Source organism: Lethenteron reissneri, chromosome 49, assembly GCF_015708825.2.
Source record: "Lethenteron reissneri isolate LAM-NWPU_2019-01 chromosome 49, ASM1570882v1, whole genome shotgun sequence".
NCBI classification, from domain to species: domain Eukaryota; kingdom Metazoa; phylum Chordata; class Hyperoartia; order Petromyzontiformes; family Petromyzontidae; genus Lethenteron; species Lethenteron reissneri.
In genome coordinates, this window is record NC_083827.1 from 9,084,069 (window position 1) to 9,102,275 (window position 18,207).

Sequence of the window (18,207 nt, forward strand, 5' to 3'; positions counted from 1 at the left end):
GGGTTGACATCGGGCATGTAAATTAAGTATATGTTTCTTTAGGCTGCAAGTCCTCCTTGTGAAATGTGACTTCTATGGCACGTTTACAAATATCCAATTCACAGCATTGAGACTGCCCTGCATAGCAGGCTACGACGAAGCAATATGCTCGTTTGAAGGCTTCTGATCGTTAATATATTTTCATAGGCTTCTGCAACAAAGTAAAAATGATGATTCATTAAACCCCAATTAAAAATGATTTTCCTGCAATAAACTTTAGCCTTAAACCTCCGTGCAGCATGGAAGTGTAAAGCAATCTAGTACAAATTGCTCAATTATATACATGCATTGTTATTTACTAGGTTAAAATCAAAGCAATAAAATATTTACCCAGTGTTAGAAATGTTGATGAATTTAGCGTTGCTTGGAAATAATATTGTGTAATCGTACAATAGTCTCGAGAAGTCTAACTGCCCTCAGGGGAGTTAATCCAGTAACAATTTCCAGCATTTTCAATAGATAATATATTAAAGCGCAGCATGGTAAAGCACATAGTTTTTGTTATGCCGAGAATGCTAATGTGTCCTTTTGGCGATAATAATGGTTGATGATATGCAAATATTTGCAACCAAAGATATATTTGCGCTAAACCGCTTTGTTTATTCAATTAAATTACACAAATTAGGGGCGACTGCCGAGGCCGTCGTAAGAAACCAAACAACAGCTGGCAGCGATGATTTCCTCGAGCGAAGGTGTGCTGGGCGCCGCGACGATGCTGATGTGTCCTAATTAAAAGACGGGATGAAAGGAGAGGCTGCGTCGTGATAACATTTCTATTTTTCTTTGCAGCGTGTGCATTTGCATCAAGTGCCTCGTTGCCATGTTTTTCACCGCACAGTTGCCCTGGAGAGGGGTCATCGCAAACGCAAGTGCAGTGGTAACCGGGTGGCATTTGTGAAACTCATCCCAGGCATCCTAATAATCCATCTCCGAAGTCATTAAACCCGCGTTATGATAATGCCGTAACTGCTGCCATTTTTGTGTGTGCTGGCACAGATAAAGGCGCAGCCCTGCAATTGCTTGCTCACATCACTCCTGGCAGAATAATAATTGGCCTTCTCTGAACAAACATCTTTGAAGAGGTGGGATGACGCACGTTTTATCTCACCGCACACGACCTGCCAATCGACTATGGTGTACCCATGTATACTTCTGGGTGGACAGAGGCAGGGAGCTTGAACCAATGATTTATGGAATGCAAGTGTAGTGTGCTAACCATGACACCATGGAAATATGCCTATAGTTAGTATTATGATAAGAACAATTCTAATAACTTGCAGCTCTTTGTCAATCCATTCATGGAAGAAGGCCTTCCCGTGCTGTGTAAGTCTTGGGGTATTTGACCATATTTCACCATGATAGTAAGTGCAGGGTTGGTGATAGCAGGAGGCTCACAACCAGTTAACATATCACTCACTGCCGGTGATTGTCAGACATAGCCGCAAATTTAACTCAGGTCACCGGGTTCATAGGCGCAATGCATGAACCACCGCCGTGCCACCGCAACACCCATCATTATGAAATGAAATTGTAAAAAATGTATTTAAAAAAAAACAACAATACACAAATGACATAGAGGTAGCCTTAACAGGGTCCCCTCTGATGCTCTCCGTTAAATTGAAACGAGAGATTTCTATGTTGGGGTGAATAGGATAATGCACAAGCAGGTGGCTAATGTACATTACATGTTTTCACAGTGTATAACATAATTAGTGCGTTTTGCAGACCGATTTGTTATAAACCCGGCACATTAAAACATAATTATTTACCTCCCATTATTGTATGCATTCATAACAGTGCTCACTTGGGACAGAGGCATGAGAAACAGGTATCCCAAGCAAGGCCAATAATTAGAAGAGTTGTAATAAGGATGCATACAGCCATTGAATCACGTCTTCTCGAAAGCTTGCAACAAATACGTGAGCTTAGTACATGAGAATGGATGTCCTTCGATTCAAATCTGTTTCATGTAATGGCCATGAATGAGTATAATTCATTGAACGGTGATTTTTCACTCTTACCATTAAATAATTATGAAATATATACAGTCCTTTGTTGATGGACTGCAGGAAGAACGCTTGCTTATTCCGCGTCAGCCATGGAGGTTGTTTGACCATACTTCACCACACTGTTCTCTACGGGTTGGTAAATAGCGGTGGGTGTGCTCACTGCTGATGTCATTCACGGCCGGGGAATCAAACTCGCACTTAACGGGGGTCCCACTGAGCTACCCAGTCCCCATTACACCCACGGTGACTATCAAAAAGGAACGGCTCATCTCCGGCGCGCCGCGGCGATGCGCGTCACACGCTACCGGCGATGCTGGTGACGAAGGTGACCCTCTCGGGCTCCAGGCCGTCGTTGTAGAAGGCCACGTGCCAGATGCCCGGGTCCATGAACTGAATAAAGCCGGCTCTCTGCAGCAGCAGCACGCCGCCCACGTTACGTCTTCGCCGCACGGTCTGCCCGGGGCTCCTCCGGTCGCGCCCCACGAGCCGGCTGCCTGCCAGCAGCTCTATGAAGTCGTACTGCGGAACAAATCAAGCAAGGTGCGAAGATGTGGCGGCCGGCAACGAGAGGAGAGAGGGAACCGGCATGCGTGGTGGGAAGGCGCAGAAAGGACAGTGGTGTGGAATTTCAAAATGTTTCCAGCGCACGGGGTCGAAACGTTGGGCACCGTGCTGAACAATACACAGAACGATCTGGAAACACACGTTGGAGAGTTGTACAGTCCAACCGCCAAAAGCCTAAAATAAACTTGCACATGCACTGTTCAAATCCATGTATGCCATTCGTAGGCAAGCACTGGAAGAATGACAGTTAACATTGATAATTAATTTCCACGTGAAAAATAACTTGAATGAAACAATCATATATGTATTGTGCTCATTGGCCCATGTGTGAGTAACCATAAATTGCTATAATTTTAGGACCAAAATTGACTATTGGCATATAATGGAAATATACTCATTAACAGGAAAATGCATGCGGCGTAACATTTTGAAACGCTACGTAAATATTTGAGATATGCGGAGATAACCAAAATAGTACCATTCAAACAGCCCCCCCTACGCTAAACACAATAAATGCGACGTTAAATAAACCACGTTTTTGGCAGGCGGCGGAGTGCGAAAAAAAAACATAAACGGAAAACCGTAATATGTTCATTTCAATAGACAAACGCTGAAAGTAAATTACGGGGGAAATTGAGGAAGTATAATTTCTGGAACATTATTTTCCAATTTCCCGTTCCCCAATCTTCTTACGGACAAAATGTAAATCTCGATGAATGCTGGAATGTGGAAAATGAGCAATGTGGAATTTGCTGCAGGATTGATTAAATGGACAAAGGAAGATGTTAACTCCCTCACCTGGTACGCAGGGGGTCATGGGTTCGATCCTGACCCTGACGCTTGCTGTATATTTGGAGTTTGTATGTTCTCCCTGTGGTGGCGTGGATTTGTATATGGGTCCTCTGGATTTTCCCTCCAAACTTAAAATCAACGTGCTCTTAAGAGTATTTGTCTGCCATAAATGTCCACGTGATAAGCCACTTTGTTGAGCTATCATCTGTGGTCAGGTAAAGTTTAGTTTAAAAAAAAAAGTTTAGTTCAATAGTTTAGAAAGTAGTAATTGGCCATGGAGCCACGCGTACGGTGGAGGTACCTGCGTGTGTGTGGGCGGCAGCCCCTTGCGACCATATACGCCCAGCACGGCGTCGCGGTCCAGGGAGATGTTGAACTTAAGGTACTGAGCCTGGTCCAGGTAGATCTGGGACCTCCAGAAAACGCCCGGGGGGACATCCTGCGCTGCCCGCCGGCCCACCTCCACTTCGCCCGAATCGATGCTGCGGGAATCCCACGAGGCATTGCCTGGAAAACAACAAGGGGCAGAACGAGGACAAATTATCGTCTTGGTTCTTTCGGTAAAGTCACGTAGAAGGGAAATAAGAAAATAATATTAATAAAACATAAAATAATTCTCACGACGTTTCGGCCACAACGCAAGCAGCCGTCCTCAGGTGAAGAACAGGTCTGTCGGACAGCATCTGATGCTGTCTTTCCGACAGACCTGTTCTTCACCTGAGGACGGCTGCTTGAAGAACAGGTCTGTCAGGCAGCATCTGATGCTGTCTTTCTGACAGACCTGTTCTTCACCTGAGGACGGCTGCTTGCGTTGTGGCCGAAACTTCGTGAGAATAATTGAATTTTTATTATTTTATTAATTCCCTTTTACGGGACTTTACCGAAAGAACCAAGAAGATGAATCCCTGCAGTCACGAAAGCTTTAAATCGAGGACAAATTAATTCAACGCGTAGGCTTTTGCGACAAATGTTATTCACAGTAAAAGGTTTTTGAGTTAGATCGTGTAAACATTGCTCTGTTTAAGACCGGAAGCAGGGAAGATTTCTTCGCAATTCTGGCAAATCGCTTGATGAAGCTGGTTGTAATTATCAGTGAAACGTCTTATTCGTTTGTAAATGTTGTGGGTTTACTCGCCACCACACCAATGTGCTGAATTAATAGTTATGAATTATCTGTGTCGGGTGATGGTGGGTTAACGACAGATTTCTAGTTAATCAATCTAACCCAAAAAAATGTTTTACAATGTGTTGCGAGTGACATGAGCGAGCCGGTTTTTTCTTCTTCTTTTCATAGCGGTTGTAAAAAAAAACATTCAGAAAATCATTGAGAGAAAATCATTGAGAAAAAAAGCATTGAGAAAATCTGCAAATGCGAAGAAAATCAGTCAAACCTCCTGATTGTGTTTTTACAAGAACTATGCACTTCTAATACAAGGTCACAGCTCCACAAAGGTCAACATTCAGCCGATGCCTTAGACGTTTATTGATGGCGAAATAGCGCAAACAAATGCCATTTCAAACATTTTTAAAAAGATAGTTGGATAATAATTGTATTTCTTCTTATTCGTTTTCCTTCCAGATTTCCAGACATTACAAATACATCACAATCTCAGAAACAAATATGCCTTGCTACTTAAACTCCCCTGACCAAAGCCCGGGCCCTAGGCTTATCATTGGAAATAGTCACCTGCTTTTATTTCATCCTCAGCAATATTTTGATCTGCTTAAGCTTTTCTTCCAACTTAAAAAAAAACCGCTGACGCTACAACAAAGATTAGTGCGAGTGTGTGTGTGTAAAGCACCGCATCCACCGCTGTTGTAACTTTAATGCCCGTGATAAGACGCATGTTTGCCATTTGCCACAATGCTTCCAAAGCCAAAATGGCCACATTAAACCACGAGCTCAACCGACATAAGTAATATTTAAATAAACTTTTTTAAAAACACGCTTTTATGAAATGTACTGGTAACTCCACGACTCCAGGAAGTGGCCCCGAAGCTTGCCATAACGTAAGGGACCGTGGCCAATTACAGCCAACGTCAGTTGACCGTGGATAATTAGACCCAAGCCAAAACATAACATATAAAAAAGAATGTTTAAAAATATCTATTTTTTCATTTTTTTATGATAGAATATAGTATTGTCATCAGTATGACATAAGTATACCAAGTTTGCAGTCGATACCATATTGGGAAGTGGGTTAAAATTGAGCTCCAAGATTTGAGGATACAACAACGACAACAACAACAGAGTGAGTTAAAAGAAAGCGTGTAAAAAAAGTAAAAGCTTACTCCGGCCAGGATGTCGGACCTATCTCATTTGAGCACAACTGTGTCCACACAACCTTACGCTGAGAGACACCAACCAACTGTGCTTCTCGTACACAAAGAGTTTTGTTTACAAGATGACCTGTGATTGGCAGCTAAGGGGGTGGTGGGACTGAAGGCTGAAGAAGGAGCAGGGGAGGGGGGAAGTCTATCATCAGGCAATGACAGATCCTGTTGAACAAACAGCTTGACCAGGTGGTGTGTAGTGGGGGGTGTGGACGGAGTAGGGGTGAGTAGACCACGTTCCTTAGCACAAGTTTAATTCATAATCCCTGCTTCACTTGATGCAGCAAATCTGGCTGTGATGGTCCCACCTGATGACGGAGACTTGTGTCGCCTCCGAAACGTCGTGATTTTATTATTTTATTCTTATTAATTTTCATTTCATTTTTTACCTACGTGACTTTACCGAAAGAACTAAGAGTATTAATTCATACACTTGCCTCATCGCGGTGAATCTTGCGAGCATCGGCTACCAAGACCCACGGCGTGCATCTTGTCACTGTCAAATGTAATTGTAACGACAACGCGAAGGGCTCACGCCGTTTGACACCACGGAGGATTTACAGCGAGTGAACCGTTGTCAATTAACACAGTTAGTCAAGGCGAGTCAATTTCCACTTATTTATTTATTTTGCCAAACACAAGTTATGTTTATGCATGGGTGGTCAATCTCACTCTCTCTCTCTCTCTCTCCCTCGCTGACAAAGGGCTGACATTCACTAAACCAATCCCGCGCGTCACGTCAACAAATCAAGGCTTGTCGAACGGTCATAAACATCTCAGCCACCAGCAAGATGAGCCTAGCAATAATCGGGCTGTGCAAGAGGCTGCCGTGGTGGCTGAACAACAAAAAAGCCAGATTTCGCCGAAAACCAAACTGCAGCACGCTGACATTGAGTGATGAATGAGGGGTCGAGGTGAACACGGAGCTTTGGAGAGGGACACGCAGCTATGTTCCACATGTGCTTACAACTATTAATGGCTTTATAATTTCCCACCAAAGTAGGCTGGTTGTCCGTTTACATTTTTAGGAACAAATGGTTCATCGTACGAAAGTCAAACGAATTGAAAAGAGTCAATCGGCATTTTGTTTGTGCGTTCAGAATAAGCTTACGTTGTTTATTCATTGCCACACGTACACACGTGCACGCACAAGTTATAAAACACAGCCGTTTGATCAGGGCACACATTGACAAACGTTTTAGAAAGCTTCAATCACTACGGCGATCTCTTTTTAAAAGGAGGGTACGGGAACGTCTTAGGTCTCTCAACAAATAGTTTGCCGAAACAAAGTGAAGAATAAGCTGAAATTTTGCCCAACAGATGGAATGACATTTGGTGTCCATTTGTTACACATTTAGCATCGTTTGGGCTTGCCAGACGCGTTGGTAAGCAGGCGGCTCTCGGCTTAGGGCGACGGAGCCAGATACCCGAGACCTCACCCGCAGTGTCTCCTCCGCCCCCAGGCAAAGTGGCTTCCCATTTCACATCCATAACATTTTCATCTTCATCATCAACCGCCGTGATCAATCTACTGCTGGATGAAGGCCTCCCCCACCCCCCCCCAAGCTGTCACCATCTCTCATGCTCCCGCGATGCAATAATCCACGGAGCATTCACGCACGAGCTGATTTAATCGCTCATTGTCCTCTGTGGACTTACTCTCAGATGAATTCCAGTCCATGGCTACGACTGCCATCGTTATACTTGACCATCAGCCGCCTTCCTTTCCAGCCGAGACGGGTCCTAACCCAAGCCTGCTTACTGTTCTAAACAAGTTATAATGATGTCATTAATCTGCATATATCCTCTAATCCGCGTGTTCCTATTTCCCTCTCTCAGTGTCATCCCAAGCGTGCATCTGTCCATGCTCTCATCCTAACAACAACAACGTGTTTCTGTATTCAGCCGCATGTCTTATGTATGGAAATTAAATATGCATCATTGTTATTGTCATGGAATTAAAAAATAATCTGGACAGATGTCCATTAAATAATGTATGATTTGTTTTTTTGTTCTTGAAACATTCGTCTTAAGTTTAATTAGCATACCACTGTCAACGATGGTTGCATTGGGAAACTACAGCGTGGGAAATTCGAATAGAGAAATAAACGGCTCTCATCGCAGTTAAATGTGAAGTAGGCACTGGGTTGACCGAACATACAATTACAGAGAGAGATAAAAAAAACTTTTGTAACATGAAGCAGGAATAAAAGCAGGCTATAGGTAAAGTCACCATATTCTCTGGATTATACGATGCCCTGTAAAGTGTGGCTTGCCCTCAACATGTGCCTGGTGTCAATAAAGCAATACGCTTGTGGTCACGCAGACACACACATCTACCAGACCGGAAGAGGCACCCCCACATTTCCTGTAATAACCAGGGAATTCTGAAAACATGGTAATGTTTTATTTGAGGAAAAACAAATAACAACAGGTTGTTATTTTTCAGAAAACCTTACATCAAGTCCTTCCTCACACATAGCAATGTATCATGAGGAACGGATCGGACGGGCCTGAAGAAATACGAAGCGGATTTGGGATTCCTACAAATGTTAAAACTGGCCAATGGCTAGGGTCAAATACAGCACTCCGTGTCGTCAAAGTGATTCTTCTACACCGATCACGGGGACTCCATTTCTCACTCAATGTTTTCCAGAACACTGCTAGGGGCCGCCTTGGAGTAGGGATTGTGGGTATAGGGGCAACCCTTGAGCGCTGCAACTCAAGCACGTCTCTTAGACACCACCACACATGCCACCCCCAATATCAAGAAGGCAAAAGTCGCGCGAAAATGATTGTGGCGCGCCGGCATTTTTTTCCTGAAAGAGTATTTCCGTACTGTTGCAGTTACCTTTTAAGTGTTGCTTATCACTGATGGGGCATCGGGCAGAGGTGCAGTGGAAAATACATGCGTCTCTTACGCAATGACACTCATGGTCTCACGCACGACCTCCTGTATACCAGGCGAGGGAGTTAACATCTCGCCACGATTCTGGCCACAGCAAACTGGGCTGAAGTCAGACATCGAGTGATCCAACGCGATCTCTAATGGGAAAGCAACTGTCTCAACCATCGCTGGATTCAATCCGCCACTCTGCAAGATAATTATTTTACAATGAACTCGATTCAAGGGTTTTTTTTTCTCTTCTCAAAAATACTTTCAATTACATGCAAATCAAGTAATCCTTCTCAGCATTTTTCAAAATGAGACAAAATATTTTACAGTCAACGTAGTAATTACATTTACATATTTATAAGAGTAACTGATAATCGGCTTTGCTACTCCATGGGAAGTGAATTACCTGGTTCACCGATGATGGGATAGCCACCCATGCAGCGCAACTAATGGTGATGGGGGTGTTGGTACTTTCATATCATCGAGGATAAATGTCACGTCTTCATTAAAATTCCTCAGATTTTTTTGTCTCTCTCGATGAGTCCCACCACCAATTTTTTGACAACATTTGGGGTTGGAGGGCTGAGCGATGGGTTCGAGGCTGGGACACCTAACTGTGAGTTAGAGCAATAACATTCTGTAGACGTAGCTTTTGTACGGACCCATAATGTTATGCTAACATAGTTTTGGTAAATAATATGCTGAAGTACTTAGCACGATGCTGGAAACGATTTGGAACATTAGACTGAATAAGCCTGAAGAGTAAAAACAATCAACCTCGAAGCCATCATCTTTGCGGGCCCAGAAAGATATGTATTATATATGTGTTAAGTATACGGATATAATCAATTTTAAAAGATAAAAGTGTAGGCTGGCAATTTACTTGGTCATGCACTGCTGGAAGTAGGGCATCCACTAGATACTATTGTGAGCTACTCTTCCATTCTAGATTTGAAGTTTTCGTGACTGCAAGGATCCATACTCTTTGGTTCTTTCGGTAAAGTCACGTAGGTGAAAAAATCTAAATCTAAATAAATAAATCACTCTTCCATGCAATACGTCTTTAAAGTGGTGTGAGTACCTACCTGGCCTCAACGTGCACCTAGCCTGGCACAAGCGTCGTGGTGACGTCACTCCCACTTAGTGACGAATGGCGGTTGTTGTTGTTGTACCTACGCGTCACCTCACACACTACCTGCCCATTGACTAACTGTGGTGTTTAAACAAACTTGCTCATCACTTTAACTGTCATGGCTGACAAATCGAACACGTGACTGCATGCCAAGCGTGTTAACCATGGGCCCTCTCAACTACATCATTGGCAAATTCCATCCTTCTAGTACTTGTAGAACACATCCTTATAATTGATATCGGTCGCTCGCACGCTCGGTTACGATCATCTCCGCGTGTTAAGTCAGCCGATAGGATCGCCACAGATCAGAGCAACCGTGGCATTCATCTCCCACCTTTTCCAGCTGCGCCCGTGGCATCGCCCACGTGGCCTGGCCGACCGGCGTCCCGCACGCCCGGCTGAACGGGCATCGCCTGGAACTGCCAGTTGAGCCCATACACGTGCAGCACTACGGAGCAGAGGAGGAGGGGATGAGGGGGAGGGGAGGGGGCAATCATGCGTGTTAAAACAATCCGTGCGTATACTCGTGTTGACAAAAACCAGGGACATGGATGGCTCTTCGATGTGTTTTCAGGTTGGGCCGTGTATATATTTTTTTTGGCGCGATGTACTCGACGCTTCGCCCCACGAGCTGGGAGCTTCTTCGGCAAAACCAAGTGCGCTGCGTCCTCTTGCCAGGAGACGAACCCAAGAAGCTGCCAGCACGTGGAGTAAAACGTTAGACATCGTGCCCAACAGCAACATGCGGTATTAACCTAGAGACAGACCAGAAGGCTACAACAGCACAGCTGTGAAAATCCATGCAGTGAAACCAGACAATATCCACAATTTATAATAACGATGCAGACACCCCAGTGGTCCTTACTTTTTGGCCACTTTCCACATTCATTCTTGTCTCAGCGTGGCCCATCACAGTAATCTTTGTTGCCATAATCATCAATCACTGCATTCCCTGTGGCTTGTCGGCTTTGTGAGACCAAACATACTGCATTGCCATAATGATAATACGAATAATAATAATATATAGAAATAGCTGCTAATTCCTAGCCAATAATATTACTGAAGCAGCTGAATGACTCTAGGGGCCAATGCTTACGTCAAGGTATCAGCAGCTATATTTGCTTGAGGTGCACGTGCACTGCCATCTCTGTCCATCCACTGCTGAACGAGGGCCTCCTTTTTTGCAATGTGAGTCAGAGGAGCTATTTAACCTTTCTACAATGGCCAGTGCTTGTTGTTGAAAGCAAGGAGCATAGGCATGGGTGCATAGATGTACAGTACAATTATATATTTTGCTGCCGCCCCCACCCACTTCCACATAGCTCTGAAGATTTTAGCAACTCACTATATTGCCGTGGTCACCCATCAGAATATATATTATCCAGGCTCAAATACTCTCCTTAGCTTCTGAGATCGGACGGGACTTGATGCATTCCGGGCTATTGGGTCACAGGCCCTTGAGGAGCACACAAGAAGAAATGAAATTTATTGACCAAAGTCAACACCATTTTATATGTGCATTAAGTTAAATAGCCTTTCGCGCAGGCGCTGGTAATTAAATAACATTTTTTTTAAGTCACAAAAATGGTGCACACACTTAATTTGACGCATGCACTTCCAGAGGAAAAAAAATTCCAGCAACAAGTGAAGGGTAAAAATGTTTTGGCCATTTCGACAGTGAAATCTCTCTGGAGAGAGCTGAGGTAGAAAGGGCTGCACTTGATGATATATTAGGAGGCGTGCAGTCAGGGCTTAATGCAGAGCTGTGCCTGGCAGACTTGTGCCTGGCTCAGTGACGAGAGGCACTGAAACGGAAGATTTCTCCCACTCTTCATCCATTACTCATTGATTTTTAGCACTGTGAGAGAAATGTTTTAAAGTAATTGAATAAGCAGAAAAAGGATTAAATTCGCTGCTCGGGAATTTAAAAGAAACAATAAACTGATGTTTATTTATGAAAATATAAAGGGGACCACCTGCTAACATTAGGCCAGATAATGCGGTTTGTTTAGTTAATCTGGGGCTTAAAAGGCAGGGCCGGCGTTTTGCTCTGTTTTGGCATTCACTGGCACACAAACAGCGGCTGAAATGCTTGGTGATGGGACGGGGGCGTTCCCTGGAGACTTCACAGACCATGGCCAGGCAGACCGCAGTGCACACGCACCCTTGGATCACCCCATCACCACACATTATTGTAGTTTGAGTTACAAGGGTGGCAAGATTCCATCTTTGAGAATTCGTGTCAAGAATAAAGAACAGTTCTCCGTGAAGGGTAAAATGCTATGAAGGCGAGAATGCCAGTAGCATGCTGAAAATACATTTTGACGAAACATCATTCATCATTTTAAGAATTATATCTCATTGATGTACTGCTCTGGGAAAAACCGAGGTCATCAAAAATACATATCCGGATTACATGCATTAAAATTGTTTATTATTGCAAGCACATTATTACACGTTTTTTTTTATCTCTCACTTTATATTTATACGGGAGTGCGTATCCTTCACGTATATTAATTCCACATACTTTTTCATAAGCACATAATCCCATGTATAATAGAACAGGTCATCACAGAGGATTGCGAAGCGGCAGCAAAAAAATAAATTACAGTACATGAATAATTATTGGAGAAAGAAGAACATATATATATATATAACCTATTCTAATGCAGCTGGCCGGGTGAGTTAGTGGGATAAATCCCTCTATCAGCATACTATGCCTGACGTCTCTGGGGTGCGGAGATTAAACCCGGCCCCGAGAGCAGCTGCTGGATCGCACGGTTGCGAGTTTTCCCCGTACGGAATCAGCCGTGCGTGGGCATTATTCAGCGGTGGCACAAAACGAGCCTACCCCCCCACCGTCCCGTCCCCCCCGTAGAATTTTACGGCACCGGTCAGCGATGTGGCACTCAGTTGCTTTACTGGGCAGTGAGAAGAGAGGCCATGCACCAGAGGTCGCAAACGGGTTTTGATTCCTTACCCGTACCCGTACCCGGCCGCACCAGGGTCGCAAATGGGTACCCGTACCCGGCCGGGTATGGGTACCCGTTCCCTACCCGTACCCGTACCCTACCCGAAATGAGTGACAAACGGTTACTCACCAGTGACTCACGGCTAACCGTACCCGGCCGGGTACGGGTAGCCGGGTATCGGGTAGGGTACGGGTATCGGGTACCCGGTTGCGACCTCTGCCATGCACACACCAAGATGGCTACTCTGGCATAAGGGGAAGGCTTCGAGGAAGGAAAAAATAAACAAACGGAGAGTTTTGAGGGCTTCCTGACGGAGGGCAGCGAGAGAAGACTTAACGCGGACCCCCGGCTATGATCTGCGCCTGGCCGACAGCTGCCGAACCTGGCAGCTCAACGATAAGAAATGTTTTCGTGACTAATCCAACGCCTATTGATTGGAGACAATTTGAACGGTGACAGGAATGAAATATTACAAAAAATTCGTCAGACTCTTATTTATTAAAACGACTAATTGATTACCCATTCAAACATAAACCTGGCAGCAATTGTATATAGATTTTTGTTAGTTTTTAATTTCTATGTTGTTGCGTTTAATAAAAGGCATATTGGATAGCTATATATGAACAGGCAGTAAGTAAACCCAACTCAATTTTGTGTCTAATAAAGTACAGTCCACAGGTCCTGAGGTTTGAACCAAGAAGCTGGTCTCTTCACTTGAGGGACGAAAAGACGGAAATAAAAAGAGATTACCCTGGGAGTGCCCCACCAAGGTTGATTCAGCCACAAATGAGTAGCAGGGCAAGGCCCTCCCTCAGGTCAACTCAACATGAAATAAAGTCCCAGCGAGAGGCTTCCTGGCCTGACTGGTCACATTAGTATGCTGCGAGGGCTCCCGCCGAATGTCGTCGACTCTGGAAATGATTGCCGCGTGCGATGCTCGCCGCGAGCTGCCTCCGCACGGCACGAGCTGGCTGCCCCAGCCTCGCACGACCATCTGACAAACAACAAGTCCCACAATGGCGGCACTCGCCAAGTCGACTTCATCGGGGGGGAGGGGGGAAGGGGGTGGTCATCCTTTTTTATTTTGAATCAGACATTTTTTCCTCTCTCTCTCTCTCACCGATAAGGTAACTTTCCATTTGTTTTGTTTCACCCTTTGAAGGAGACGTGATTGAATAAAGAAAGGATAGGTATCTTTTCCATCTTCCCATCGAGCCGAGGCAGTGAATCTCAGCCAAGGCTGGCAGAATTCCCGTTAAGAGTCGAGGTTATTTACAATCTCTGGATCCATACAAATGGCATATTAACAAGGACATCAGAGAAATGTCATTTTTAAATTGTACCTTTTCACACCTATGGATCTCATCCTCCCATTTCCTCCAGCCCGGGGTCTCACGATGCAGCCTCTTTCCACATGATGTAACACAATTTTCCCAAGCCACAGGCCCAAAACGAGTTACATATTTCCCTTTTCCGTATTAAAAAAGGACACCATCACCGTGCATTAATATAATAGCTCCTTCATATAAATTTCGACTGCTTCAGTATAAGAATTTCCGGATGAAATTACCTGCCTTTCACCAATGTTCGGAAATGCTGATTGCATTTATTACCTCCATTTGAAAAGACAGCAATAACAACAAATAGCACAATTTAAAACCCTGACAGATTAACCGATCCTGGCTTGGCATGTCTTTAAATATTTGTGAACATATATACACACACACACAGGCACACGGTAGGTGGATAAGGCACAGCATGTGAGTGTTTAAGTTGAGTGATTGAGATAGCAACTCCATAATATCCTGCGCAAGGGATGAGCAGTGGAAAGTACAGATGTAAACGTCTTTCTGCCCACGTTGTGTCTTTGTTATTGAAACAATTCTCGCATAGGAAACTGCACGATAAATTGTCCTTTCTTAAAACGAATGCAGCTCGGATACATAGCTAATAATAAAGTGCAAGGCAACTAAAATTGAATGTGTGTGGTGTTCAGATTTCCACGTATTGAGTATTTCTTCTCTCGAGATTTTGCCAAGCACTCCGGCCACAACAACTTCCAGGAGCTGAGAGTTATGGACGAGTCAGGGTCATGCTGGCGGTTGGGGTCTACAACTGCTGAAGCTGCCCGCAGTTTTGTGAGTGGTGAAATTCCGAGAGAAGAAATGATCAGCAAGCAGCCTGAACCCAGGTACGTCCACATTGGGATTACGCGGGAGGCTGCGAAAGCCTGCGAGCTAAATTGAAAACTAACTCCTGAGAGACATTTCAGAAAGTTTAGGCCGATCGAACTGTCACCAACTCCTTCAACTCTTTCGTCAATCTGGGGGTGTTCAGTCAACCAAGTTTCATTTATAATGGCATGAACCACATCACATCCCTTCAACCTTCATTGGCTGTTCCACCAGGAGTTGCGCTAACTGTTTAATCTTGGTGACAGAATTAAAGCTTAAATTAATTCAATTTTGGAGGGCTGGTCAGATAGCAGTGGCTGTGTGCATTGTGCTATAAAAACCCACGTTGACCTGACTTCAATTACCTGCCACGGCTAACATCCGTGGCGAGTGATGTGTGAACCGATGGACCTTGGCTCTCTCGATTCACTGACGTGCACCAACCAGCATGGTGAAGTATGATGATGCGAAAACAATCCCCGTTAAGAGACCCAACATGGGGAGCCATTGAATCCAGCTTCAAGATGAATTGAGTGATGATGAAAAAAAGTCAAATAAAAATAGTGTACTCTAACATTTTCTGTTAGCCTGTTTATTCATGTGGGGGCTTAGAGCTATGCTTGTGGTAGATTTAATAAGTACATACATTGCAGGCATATGGCACAACAAAGGCAACACGGCTATAAAAGTAAATGTCCAAAAAGAAATTGGAAAAAAAAGTATTGAAACCATGAATAAAGTAGATTATATTCAATAAAGAACACTTTATGTGAGGGGCAAAGTTCACAAATAGAATGTGTTACATTTTCATATGCTTTTTCAACCGCATCGCTATAAAACGTTGTGCAATGTAACGCAAATCTCTTCCAGAGAGGCGATAGAAACAAGTTTCTCCACTCCCACCACCCCCACCTGGCCCCTGCCCACCTTAGCAGTATAAATGGGCATGCCACAGTTAGGCCATGTGGTTTTAATACTGGTAGGAACCACCAGGTTCCACCAGCCCACAGGGGATTATTGTGTCTGTCCGTCCGTAGTGCATCCAAAAATGGGAGGGGTGGGGCTGGGTGGGGAGAGGAGGGTGGGGCTGGGTGGGGAGAGGAGGGTGGGGCTGGGTAGGGGGTGGGAGGGGTTGGGCTGGGTGGGGAGGGGAGGGGCTGGTCACCCCGTGGTGCCCTTATAAAACTCAACGTTTAACCTACTCACGCCGGCTTGTGCCCGCCCTCACAGTCGGCCATATTTGCGGAATACACCACGCCGCCGTTGACCCTGGCCATTGACCGAGCAACCCAACGTTCCTACCAGCTCCCTCCGCAGGAATTAGTTTTAGTTGTTCTTCCACAGCACCTCCGATTAGATCATGGTGGGCACACAGACGGTGGTGCAAACAATCGCACAAAATGCATACGTACGTATACAGGGGGGTGCTTCAAAACAATGTGAACACTTCCGATAAAGTGCAACAACACCACGAGAAATGTGCTGCCTCCTCCGGGCTCTGGAGAGGATTCCAGGCACACGTTGCCAAGGATGGCAAACGAGTGGAGACTCTGACTTTTTGAAGCTATTAACATACATTTGTAATCATGTTAGTGTATTACCCGTTCTTTCGCCATTAAAAACGATGGTCCCATATAGGTGTTAACATTTTTGAAGCACCGTGTATGTATGGTGGGGTAAAGTTTGGGTGCGTACCCCTCTTCCGAGAGATGTGACCCAAATTGGAAGAGTAGGCCAAATACAATTTCATAATCACTCCCAAGGCTCCTGCCTCATGGATACCCTTCCACCGGCAGTTGTGTGGGAAAGAAATGTTAGTGCTGTACCTTCACTGTTTACAAAGCGAGCAATTAAAGAGCATCAGACCAATGGAGAATATTATCTTTTGGATAGTGTTTTTTTTTTCAAACGTGGCATTTGCAACTTAACCGTACCAAAATACTGAATTACAATTAATATTAATAATACAAGGAAAAAACCCAGGCTTGATTCACAAGATGAGGCTCAGTGTTTTACAGCAGAAAAGATCATTAATTGATAGCAGCTCTGCTCGGGTAATTGCAGACTGGATGGTTCATTAGATGCTTTTATTTAAAATTCAGGCCAATTACACATTAGCAGTAGGTCAGATATCAGACTGAGCAGGCTGGGGTGGGGAAAATAGGGGACAATGCCTATTGATGTAAAATTCTCAAGAGCTCATTTTCTCTTTTTTACAATACATAAATTATTCACAACTCACTGCGGGATAAATTAATTGATTTTGAAGCTATACACACGGCGGTGCACGGTGTACTTTGAATGTTTAACAATATAACGGTAGCATGGGAAAATGCTACACAATAAGGAAAATGTACCGAGCGACATAAAAAAAACATTGCGTGCAGTGCATTATTCTGATCTTAGAAAACACGTTCATTTGCAGTTTACCTGATAGCATGCATTAAAATAAATACACTGAGGTGGTCAAGTGGCTCAGAGGTCAAAACAATCGAGCTGGCCCTGCTGAGATGCTGGGGTTTGAATGTGGACAGGGGCCCCCCTTTCTTTCAACTGGGTCAATGTCTCAGCCTGGTCTACTAATCATCAAAAATGTTGTTTTTCACTCAACTATCTTAGAACAAGCAAGCAGCCGTCTTTACCTGAAGACTGCTGCTGTTTGCGTTGTGGCCGAAACGTCGTGAGAATTCTTTTATTATGTTTTATTTTTATTATTTTATTACTTCCCTTCTACGTGACATTACCGAAAGAACCAAGAATATGAATCCCTGCAGTCACGAAAGCTTTAAATCGAAATTTTATCTCAGAACAGTGTGGGAAGGTCTGCCTCCTACTGTGCAAACGATGCCGCCTCAAGACGTTCACGCAGCTTGGGAATCTTAATTTATCTTTCATTTGTTTAGACTGGAGGAATCTTTATTTTCACACCGACGTCCAGTAGGAAAGTGACGCGGGGGAATTGGGTCATTCAGACCACATATTTACAGTTTAATACGTTTCTGAGCTTCCCGGCACATATATCGAGTTCATCTGTACCTTAAACACGTGGCGTGTCGATAACCAGCACATATGAAAAGCTATAAAAATGCCACTGGGAGAAGTTCTGTGAGGATCTCTTCTGTGGATGCCCCCTAATGACACGAGGCACGGCGCTCTGCGAGACATCCGAAAAGATTCTTCGCCTCAGGACACGATGCTGGTAGTTACAACCGGAACACATTTGATAAAATACGACTGCATGTAAAAAAATGATAAGTTTAATGGCATCATTACACGGTTAGCTACGTACGGTGCG

The 18,207-nt window shown here is 44.3% G+C and overlaps 1 protein-coding gene across 1 annotated transcript in view; it reads right to left on the reverse strand.

Moving 5' to 3' along the window:
* LOC133354910 (teneurin-3-like) overlaps positions 1-18,207 on the reverse strand; it is a 417,855-nt gene that overhangs the window by 94,857 nt on the left and 304,791 nt on the right. The window contains 3 exon segments of the mRNA XM_061572093.1: positions 2,354-2,567; positions 3,706-3,911; positions 10,101-10,214. Coding sequence (XP_061428077.1) covers positions 2,354-2,567; positions 3,706-3,911; positions 10,101-10,214 — 534 coding nt within the window.